The 11,410-nt window shown below is 34.9% G+C and overlaps 1 protein-coding gene across 1 annotated transcript in view; it reads left to right on the forward strand.

Moving 5' to 3' along the window:
- The window catches only part of LOC116166370 (spondin-1-like), a 15,160-nt gene extending 6,609 nt beyond the window's left edge, over positions 1-8,551 (forward strand). The window contains exons 2-6 of the mRNA XM_031481325.1: positions 2,233-2,337; positions 2,389-2,568; positions 2,629-2,909; positions 7,977-8,146; positions 8,218-8,551. Coding sequence (XP_031337185.1) covers positions 2,233-2,337; positions 2,389-2,568; positions 2,629-2,909; positions 7,977-8,146; positions 8,218-8,414 — 933 coding nt within the window. The 3' untranslated portion in view covers positions 8,415-8,551. The remainder of the gene's footprint in view (positions 1-2,232; positions 2,338-2,388; positions 2,569-2,628; positions 2,910-7,976; positions 8,147-8,217) is intronic.
- Positions 8,552-11,410: the final 2,859 nt, after the last annotated feature.

Here is an 11,410-nt window from a genome sequence, read left to right on the forward strand (position 1 = left end):
CCAAGGTTGGTATATTACAGGTTGCCTCGTAACTATCGACCAATAGCAATCGAGGCGCGAATACGTCACTGGTATCCCACGATTTAAACGAAGTAATAAATGCATGCAGCCACACAGCTAGAAAATTTGATACGGTTTGATGCGTAGCTATTGTTTACAGTTCTTTCATGATGTTTGAATCGTTTAACTAATGAAACACAAATATTCAGTTTTATATTATAAATTTAGTAATTATAAATCGTCGTATAATACAGTCAATCTTCATCTGACGTACCAGTGTTTACCGTGAAAGATAAACAGCTTCATCTAACAATCCATCGCGTGGTCACGTTCATCTTCTGCCCGCCGGCAAGCACTAAATAAGATGGTTCCGTCAAAAAATTTGACCGGTGTCTTATTTTTCCCTAAAGCATCATTTTCTTTCATTCTCCGTAAATATCGTAACCGCCAATCAACAATGTCGCCACGTTCCATCAATAATTGTCGTTTCTTTTGGCATTTTTTTTGTATTTAAAGCCAATTTTTAATAAATATCTTGGTGTTTCCCAATGTAGGCCAATTTTTCCCTTCATTTTATTAACTAAACTAATGATCGTAGGGACTTTTTTACCGATCATATAAATTTCACCCTTCAAGACGCCTAAATCAGAATTATCCAATGTTATTTTGTTGGAACCCCCATTTTGCTGTTTCTTTGAAGGAGATTTCAATGTCCTATCCTCGGTAAGTTTGGCTTCGCTTCTACAGAATAACAATAAGTATTTATTTCAAAAGAACATCATTGAAATTAACATTACCTAATTTAGTTATGAGTTTTATTGATTTACCGTCACAGCAGCAGCTAGCTCTGTAGCCTTTTCCAAAGGAAATGTCCACATACTGGCAGTTTTCTGTTCTGTGTCAAAGAATTCCACGACCCTTTTAATAATATTTCTAGGTTCTGAATGCACAGGTATTACAGGAGGTTCAATATTTATAACCTTACGCGTATGTCACATCTGTGACATAAGATGTGACATAAGCGGTAATGACAAGATAACGAAATTTGAGTGGCTACCAGTGACGTCACGAGCAGACGACTTGATCCCCATTATTGCAGTTACGAGGCAACCTGTAATATACTAACCTTGATACTGAACCACCATGTGTGATATATCGTTGTAAAGAGAAAAAAGACGTTATCTCAAAATGTGGAAATTCAAAATGGCACCCATAAGAAAAACTAAAGTTTCCACGTGTTTCTCCGTCATCTTGAAAGTTATTAAAAACAGGATACCATATTTGAAATCTCCATTAAAAAGTGTCCGAATAATGTGTTATATAGAAATGTCTACTACGATTAGTTTATCATAAAAAAATTAAAAACGAAAATCAGAAATTTTCGATTTAAAAACTATTGAAGATATTTCAAATTTCTTTTCAGATTCTTACGGCACGAAAATTGGCAACTTTGCCCCCATTTAACCAACTTTCTATCTCTTAAGATAAGTGAGATCCCCATAGTGGCACTCCAAAAATGGACACCGTGTATAATGATAGGATAATGGTTGCACAAAGTTTACGAGATACCGCCAATTTTATTTAATGTCACTCAAAATGAGAAGGGGAACCAGAAACTGCAACATAAAACACAATGTTACTTTGAAAATATTAGGTGAAGCCGTTTTTAACATAATATTATTTTATATATACATTTTTAGTTCATTTGAAAATTTTGGGAAATGGAAGCACGCAAAGTTTGAAAACTATAGCATAAGTGATTCCCGGTTCTTGTGAATCACTCTGTTTAGTCGGCTACATTTAGGACGTTTTAGTTAAAATTAAGTACTCCTGTACTTCGTACCTAATTTACATCCTCACATAGTGACGCGTAGAATACTACCATTGCCATTGGAATTAAGCGTATACTACTTATACATATATCTCTGACTGCACGTATTAGTAACTTTTATTTCCTTTCTATTGTGAGTTACTCAACATTACTTAATTTTACTACTAATTTTATGTGTTCACTTACTAAACTATCAACATAAGTAGCTAATTATGTTGTTTCATCAAAATTAGTACCAGCAAGGGAGTTCATACGCAGACACTTGCTTTCCTTTCCTGTAATTTTGATTTTCTAAACAAATTCTCTACGTAATCTTACTAAATTTTCAAGGCGTTAACAATAAAATTACAACTCGCGTATAGTAATATGCTTAATTAATTAACATGTATGGGATATCGTAGGTTTCCCTTATGTCCCGCATAGTACCTTCCCCAGATTGGTTCATTGGGATCGACGCTTTCAATCTATGCGTAAACGGTAATTGGTTAGACAGCATCACTATCGAGGTAAGAAATAAAGCGATTTAGCTACCGTGTGCCTATATGAGGTTTCTTCAGGTGGATCCTATCGACGCCGGGACGGATAATGGGTTTACATTTACCGCACCTAACTGGCCAACCGAACCCCAGGGGGTGGCATATCGGATTACCGCTCACTATCCCGCTCACCCGGCAGGATCGTTTTTTTATCCATATCTTAAACGTCTTCCGCCTATCGCTATATTTCAATTTCTGAAGGTAACGCGCAAAAATGAAATTAACATTTTTGTATAATTTCTCTTTCTCTCTTTGCTTAAGATTAAAGAATACGAACTCAGCGAAGTTTTTCATCACGAAGAAGACGATCAGAAATACGAAGTTTTAAAAATCGAACACATGACACAGAACAGTATAAACATAATGAATGGAAACAACGATATCGAAACCGCGATAGAGGAAGAAAGAGAGGAGCAAGAAGTGCACAAACGACCCCACACCAACCCTCGTCTGCAACAATTTATGCCTTCAACATCGACGTCTACAATAAATAGTGTTATTTATCCAAAGAACCTTACCAACGATAGGTATCTGAACACAATGTAAGTACACTTTCTTTTATTTTCAGTAAATGAACACACCTTTATTAAGAGACGTGTCAGCGTTACAAGGTAACCCAATTTAATACATCCTATGGCAGTTTAAATGAAACTGATGTTAAATTAACTTACGTCTATATACAACAAAGGGATCGTGCTTCTACAAACAACTCTGTTTACAAAATGATTATCAGGAGGAGGAAATATAACGATTATATAGTCATGAACACAATGCTAACAACGCCGAGTTTGCAGGTATAAACCTCCCTCGCATTGGTAATTTCAGTTACAAATTTAAATTAATTTGGTAGTGGTTACAGTTGTATCACTTTAGTTATAATTACGGCATTCGTGAAATGCGCCATGTTTGATGTGTATGAAATCGATTACCCTACGAATTTGATATGTGATACTAAAAAAAGTATTGACCTTTCACGCAAATTGGAACTTCGGTTTGATTTGATAACCTGTTGTAAAGTTTAGTCGGTAATTAACTAATAGGGAGGGCATTATCGATCAGATATCAATTATTAATTTGCGACAAATGTACTGTAAATCCGCCCATTACCACCCATTACGTAACGTAACTCATCTATATCGAGGTGTCGCTCTATTTTTATTCAATGCTCTAGTGGACTCGACTAGTCACCTCGATCAATAAGGGCCCCCATGCAAATAAATTTGCTTATCTGCTATCATCGGCAATTAATTAAGTCACTCACAGAGAGATGAGGGTACCAACGTACCCACCCGTCGTCTATTCTACACCCGCACCCGCTGCAGTGTAGGTCATCCTTCTTGGTTCAAGAAGTTGCAGTCAGTGTGCGATGGAGCTGATATCTGTTGCTAAATAATAGGAGAAATACACAAATTCATGCAATTAGCAGAAGAATAGAGTAGACGTAGTTCAACCGTGGCAGAATACACCGCATATTGTATATTTCGAATAGGAACTCGTTGATGAGGGAAAAGTTGCCTCTTTGTGTGACTAAAAAAACGCGTTTGAAAAATCTTTGAGAATAACTGAGATATCACCGAAAAATTGAAAATGTCAAATTTCAATTCAATTTTCCATAGCTTAAACGATCGGAAATGGACGCTTCTCTTTTTGGGTCTGTTATCAGAATTTCCATAACGCGCTAGATATAGAAGTTACAGTCAACTACTTTCTTATTTATTATGGACATCACATTGGATTTTTACAAAATAGTTATTCATGGATGTTTACATAAAAAATGAAAAATAACGTTTTCGCCTTAAGGCGAGTAACCCTAGCGCATTTCCGTGAATTGATCAGTACTTCCCGAAAATTCTTATAACGGACTATGTGTTTATGTGTGCAATGCGCGCGTCTTATTTTTACAGCATGTAATATGCTTGCTTTATTAGAAGCATCTGTGGTTAAAAGTTTAAAGAAATATCTCCATAAATAAGAAAGTTGACATTGCGCAGTTTGTGTATGCGCATGTTTGATTTTTAGAATATGCGATATGCTTTACTAGAAGCATATGTACTTAAAATTTTAAAGAAATATCTCTATAAATACGAAAGTTGACATTGCGCACACTGTGTATGCGCACATTAACCGTTCTTGGTTGAGGTGCCAGCGATACATACCGAATCGAAGGGAAGGTATATGGCACACAGTAAAAATCACATGTGCGCATGCGCAAACTTAATAATACCAACTTTCTTATTTATGGAGATATTTCTTTGAAATTTTAACCAAAGATGATTTTTGTAAAAGCAAACATATCGCATATTGTAAACATCAGATTAATGTGTGCATGCGCAAGATGCGCAATATCAACTGTCTTATATCTTTATAAATGTATATAAATATGTTGTGTTCATTTTCCATATGACGATTGTAAGCTCTTTTTGTACTGCCTGCACATGAAATAAAAATTATTATTATTATTATTATTATTATTTATCGAAGCTTCTGTTAAAGGCAAACATATCTGATATTGCAAACATTAGATGAGCGCATGCGCAGTCAGTGCCAACTTCCTTATTTATGAAGATATTTCTTTGAAATTTTAACCATAGATGCTTCTAGTAAAGAAAAACATATCGCACATAGCTATGGCCTCTTGGGAAGTACTGATTACTTAATTCATAAAAAACGCTTTTAATCCTCCATCTTCATCATGTCTACTTCACCCTCCTTTCACGTTTTTTTCAGACGTCGTTCATTCACATCTACTTCATGCATTCTTTCTTTTTTGTCATGTGTTACTTGTTTTCTTTGAGCATAAAGTTTCTTCTCCGACCATTCTTACGTTCATGGTCCTGTCGCTTTATCGCACCTTCCTTTAAACCTCGTTCCACCTTTCATCTGTCATTTCTTATCCACGTCTTTTTTCTTCGCGCGCCCATCGTTCCACTCAATTTTCATTTTCCTCCTTTCGTTTCGCATCTTCTTCATACTGTTTGATTTAATTCTTCCCATCAATGCGTCTTCTTCCGCGGAGATTTCTTTTTTGGCCCTGTTTTGCGTTCCTTTAACAGCATGTCTTCTTCGCGGTTCCTTTACTGTTTTCTCTCCACCTCTACATTAAGCTCATTGTGCTTCACGACTCATTTACGCCCGCTTCCTCCCCACCTGCTTTGGTCATATCTCCTTCCTTTGCGCTACGTTGTATCATTCATACTATTTCTTCTTCTTCTTCTTGTACGTCCGGCGTCCCTTTTATAAGTCATTAGCTCGTTCATTATTTACGCTTTTATGGCGTCTTCGACAGTTACCGCGTCTTCTTTTGCTCCAGTTCTTGACTACGCCTCCTTCAACCCACTATCATATAGAACAAGACAACAACATAATCAACGATCACTCTGGTACCCTCTAATTCAAAATGCATTGGCTGGGATAACTTCACATTTCCTTTTTCTGGCATTAAACAAACAAACAAAAATATGTTTTTAAAAATAAGTGAAGTACCTATCTTGAAAAAACGAATTTTATTGTTTCCGTGTTACCTACTATTTGAGATAGACCAAAACGACCAAGCCTAATCGAAGCTTCTTGAACTTGGAAAAGGAGGTGTAAAACGTGAAAACCATTTCCCAGTGTTCCTACGGATAAAAAAGTTTTCCTATCGAGGCATCGAAACTTGGACACCCTATATGTCGCTAGAAAAACGTATTAAGTACCTACCTAGAACAATAACTCAAAACCCATTTGACATATGAGCTCAAATTTGATACACAACCATGTCTTAGGGAAGAAGTGTGAAGAAGATTTTGAACTGCGGGAGGTTAACCCCCTGATACAGGTGGGCACAAAGGCATGCTTGTGCTACTACCGTATACAGCTTTACGTGGGTAAGGAAAAGCTATCTTGCATTTGATTCGCGTATTAATTTAATTCGCGGTTAGATTAGCGGATTTAATCGCGGTTTCGCGATTTAGTACGCAAATGTCATTAAATTAAATTGATAAAATCTTTGAAATTTTAATTTAATTGGTACGAAGCTCTGGATAGGATACATAGGAAATTATTTTGTAAATTACAGTTGTAACTGGGAATTAGTTTATAATTTACAGTTGTAATTGGGAATTACACTAATTTACAGTTGTAACTGGGAATTATGCTAATTTACAGTTGTAACTGGGAATTACACTAATTTACAGTTGTCCAATTACATAAATCGGAATTATTCGCGTTTTTAATTTGATTCGCATGTTGTCTTTAATTGGCAGTTTGATCTGCGAATCCGCACTCTAATTGTTTGATTAGTTTGGCGGTTTCGAGGAATTAATTCGCGGATTCGCGCTTGGATTGATGAATTATTTTTGCGGTTTCGATCAATTAATTAATTCTGGTACGCGATTTAATTAAAATTCTAGGAATCGGGCCAAGCGAAGTGATTATTTCCTATATGGATTTGATTGGCGGATTTATTCGCATAATTTGATTTGTTTCTTTTAATTAGCTTTTTGGTTGGTTATCTGCTTCGCAGATTTAATTTAATTAAAATTAAAATCAACTGCGGTGTGCCACTCGCATTATTGAAAATAGGAAAATTATCAGATCGGTAAACAAATACGCAAAACAAATTTTTATTTATAGTTATTATCAATCCCTAAATGTAATTCAATTTACTAACCAAATGTATACTATCAAACTTAGCAGTACATAATAAATTAATTATGTTGTAATGGCATTCTAAGTATCATTAAACATAAAACATACATTTACCGCGGAAACTTTGCAGGTCAATATAAGCGTGTAGAGCGGGACCTTAATGGATTATACTGTATCAAAAGGAAGCTATAATCATTCTTTGCAATTAAAATTTAAAAAATTTAATTAATAAAGGCGCCATCAAGTCGATAAAGGATTAGACACAGACGATATGGAATGAAAACGGATACTTTCCATCAAATATGATAATGTGATTCAAGACTTCTCTAGAAGGTTTTTGTTTGCCACATAAACAAAATTAATTGTGTTTAATTTCGGATTCAACTTCGATGCCGAAGTGATAAATAGTGAAATTCGCGCCCGTGGTATAAATGTGAATGTCGTAAGTAAGTGATGAATAATAATTAACTGTTATAAATCAGTCTATTCAAGAACCGTTATAAATTCTCTAATAATTAATTGTAAATAAATAAATCACGTAATTAAAATTAGGTTACCATACAATGTCTTCATCTCTTGATCGGCAGTTTAATGTCTTTACCGGGATTAATAACGATAGTTTCATGAAAATTGAAAAAACTAATTACACAAATATTTACCCTTTCATGGTAAAAATTATAAATGTAAATCGATACACGAATTTCATCTATAGATATTTTGGATCGGCATCCCTAATTCTTCATACTTTTTACCCTGTTAGATGAGTTAGTTTCCTGACTATCTATTTTAAGATACTTATTATAACTATCTGTTATAAATACATATAATTTCGGTGATTAAATCCATTGTCTTTATTGTATATTGAAGTAAGATGTAGCAGTACTGAATAAATACACGAATGTAGCGCTGACACTTTCCGTATTACATAAATTTACAATCTCTCCCGATAATCCTCTAACAAGAAACATACGTTATTTAAGCGATCAAGCAGGCGCCCCAGTTCCAGTAACGTTAGCGGCAGTTCCTGCAGTGATGCCACGGGGAGATAAAAACGCCATTATGAACAGTATAGCAGATTCGTATCGAACGCATCCGAAAGAAAAGCATCACAAGAAATACAGAAAACCAAGAAAAAATATTAAAAAGATACGTAAGTGTTAATATATTTCTGAAGGGGTTGTTATTAATGAAGTCTCTTTCATTTCTATATTGAATTTTCAGGACCACCTCGTGACTGTAGGGTAAGTGATTGGTCGCCGTGGAGTGCATGCAGTAAATCGTGCGGAATTGGAGAGATGACGCGTCGCAGAGAAGTTATTAAACACGCCAGACGGGGTGGTCAACTGTGTCCACCGCTTATGGAAACAAAATGGTGCGGTTCGGCGCGTTCGTGTAATAGAGGTTACTTTAATTGGTAGAAAAAGACACTAATCTTATGAATAACGTGAACTGAAGAGCCCAAGTTGTCTAAAACTTGTACGACGGAACATTCTGTTCGTGATTAAACTACTCAGGGTTTATTCCCTGCAGTCAAATTCAACCCCTTAACGTAGATTAACACAGTCAGCTATATTAAGCTAAATTTTAGGCAAAGACAATCCAAAAAAATTGCACTACAGTCAGTTGGGCTTGTTTTCTAGCTCTACATTCTAAAAATATGTATTTTAAACACGTCCTGTTTATAAATGAGGTGCGATTGTATTTTCTGTACAAAGTTTTAACGATAAAGTAACATAATTATCGCATGAATTTGTGTGTGATAATAGTGTTTATTACTAATAATAATAATAACAACGTTGTTTATACAATAAATAATAACATACTACCACAGTTAACTGAGATGTAAATTTCGGCTGATAAATTGAATGTTTAGAATTTGTAAATATAATGTAGGAATAGGAAAAAATACATAGCCGAATTGTCAATAACGTTTTTATCTAAAATTTGTAATACTTAATGGTTTGGTTATCGTGATGTTCCTTATGTCTTCTGTATCATGTGAATCTGAACTGTTGCTCATTATCGCTCGAATCATTACATTGCATTCTGACAAAACAATAAAATCTATGTATGTATAATTGTACTAATAATATAATTTAATACTTAATATTATTTATCACAACTCATGGTATGTATCTGGAAAAATACAATAAATGTTATATTTACATAGTTTAGTGTTTTTTCCTGAAGTTTCAATAAATGCAGCACACACATCAACAAATTTACATCGGTGTAAACCAACCAATATTAGAAAAGTCTCGTATTTGAACGGAGGAAAGCGTTAGAAAATAATATTCAAATCCAACGTTCAATCAATGTAGGATTGTATGCACACCGAGGGTGCTTGTGACCTATATATCTATGCAAGTGAGTATTATGACAAGTTAGATATATTTCACTTAAAAGTAAGTACTTGTACAAGGTAAATAGGCTACAGATGAAGAGTTGATTCACATAAAATTGGCATTTGGTAGTAGACTTATGGCATTAGGGTAACTAATTAAATAATATATATAATTACGGTTAAAAAATTTGTCGTTCTGCAAACAGCTGTACATCTCAAAACGTGTACTATACAGTTGCATCCCAAATTTCACTTTTACGACTTTTAACCAAAGGTAGACGTAGAGAAGGACGATGTTGTAAGACACTTTCTAAATAAATAGAACACCATAAGGAGATACGTTTGAAATCATCCATTCTACCATAAGTATATAGGTAAGTATCAACTTGAAACAACGTTCCTGAGAAAAAGAGTTATCAGGTAGGTTATTTACGTCATTGTCATTTGCATTTTTTCCGTTTCGCCATCCCTTAGCTCAAATGCCAAAAGTGCCGCTAGAATAATTAGGTACCGCCCTAGTGTAAGAATCTAAGAATGATACCGCATAATTGAAAGGCCTTCTTTCCAGGGGTTGTCATTTTAACGCTGTTTATACAAACACACACTTGTCCTGTTGATACACCACGATCAGCTGGACCATTGATAACACAAATATTTACGTGACCGACATAAGTGCAATCTAAAGCAAACAAAGGTAATAATGGTCTATTTGCGATGTTGAGGAGGTGAATATATCAAACTTTCTCTGGTGAGAACTGAAAAACATTTTTAAAACACGGGTTGTTTGAACCTTGACAAGCTAAAAGTAGTATTACTTAGATACCTACCCCAAAAGCGATCAAATGAAGCAATTGCAAGAAGATTGTGCTTGCTATTAAAAATATAAAGTACCTACCTCTCATTATTGTATCTCTTTAATGCACACTATAGCAATCATGCTGATCGTAATTCGTAGACGCTGCTTAAGAGGGGTAGTAAAGATCAGACAGAAAATCAATAAGCAGCGAATCTATGGAAAATAGTTATGAAATTATTGTCTCACACATCTGATAACAAATGATGGAATAAAGAGCAAGGGATGAACCGGCACCGGAAACCGGTCTTGTAATATAACCCGTATCGATGAAAAGATTTACCGTAGGGTGATTCAGGGAATACAGTGTAATTAAGGACCTAGACTAGGTAGGTACTGGTCGAAACTAATAATAATGCAACTATATTTCAAAAAAATTGTACCTACTTACAGTGCAAAATTTTGACAAAAATCCAAAACCCGGTCGATTTTTATATTTTTATATTTATATTTCATCATTGAGCACGTTTTAGTCATTATTATTATATGTCAAGTTCTTGAGATTATTGTGCATTAACAGATGCTTCTTGAAACTCGATTTATAATTATAATTAGTTGAAAAATTGCACTAGACGCATTTTAAATCCTAACAAATCTTGTGTGACAAAAGATTAGGGTGACCTTTGTTTAATTGTTGGTTGAGTAATCACACTGGGTGCATTTCAATTTTTTTTTAATTCGAAAAAACAGAAAAGCTAACCGTACCACTTACTATACAATTTCAGAAATTTAATCAGACTTTTCAGTTCCTTATATTGCCGGTAGAGGTCTCATCATTTCTTTTTAAACGCGAAAATTATTTTTATTGTTTACTTTCTATAATATTTATGTTGATGACATACAATAATTGATACTTTGTAAATTTAATGTGAGAAACTAGGTTGCACAAATCTCATTATATCCGTAAAGGCGACACACTTTTATTAAGTGGTAGGACTACACAAACCCCATTACTTCATTGAGTGGTAGAGCCCAGCTATCCGAATGACGTCACAAACACATGCGCATAGGCATACCTAACACCTTGTCTTATTGTACCATGCTAGGAATACAATCCAGTCGAATGTGCTACCGTTGCCAACGGTCCTTTGGATGAGTCTCAGTGATATTTACTAGTAGTTCCGACACCCAGTTTTCGAGATACTCGCCCAGTTTTGGCTCCCTCAACAGACGCGTTTTGTCACGACTTTCCGTTTTTTACAAATACCCACTTCTAA

The sequence above is a fragment of the Photinus pyralis genome, unplaced genomic scaffold, assembly GCF_008802855.1.
Source record: "Photinus pyralis isolate 1611_PpyrPB1 unplaced genomic scaffold, Ppyr1.3 Ppyr1.4_LG3b, whole genome shotgun sequence".
Lineage (NCBI taxonomy): Eukaryota > Metazoa > Arthropoda > Insecta > Coleoptera > Lampyridae > Photinus > Photinus pyralis.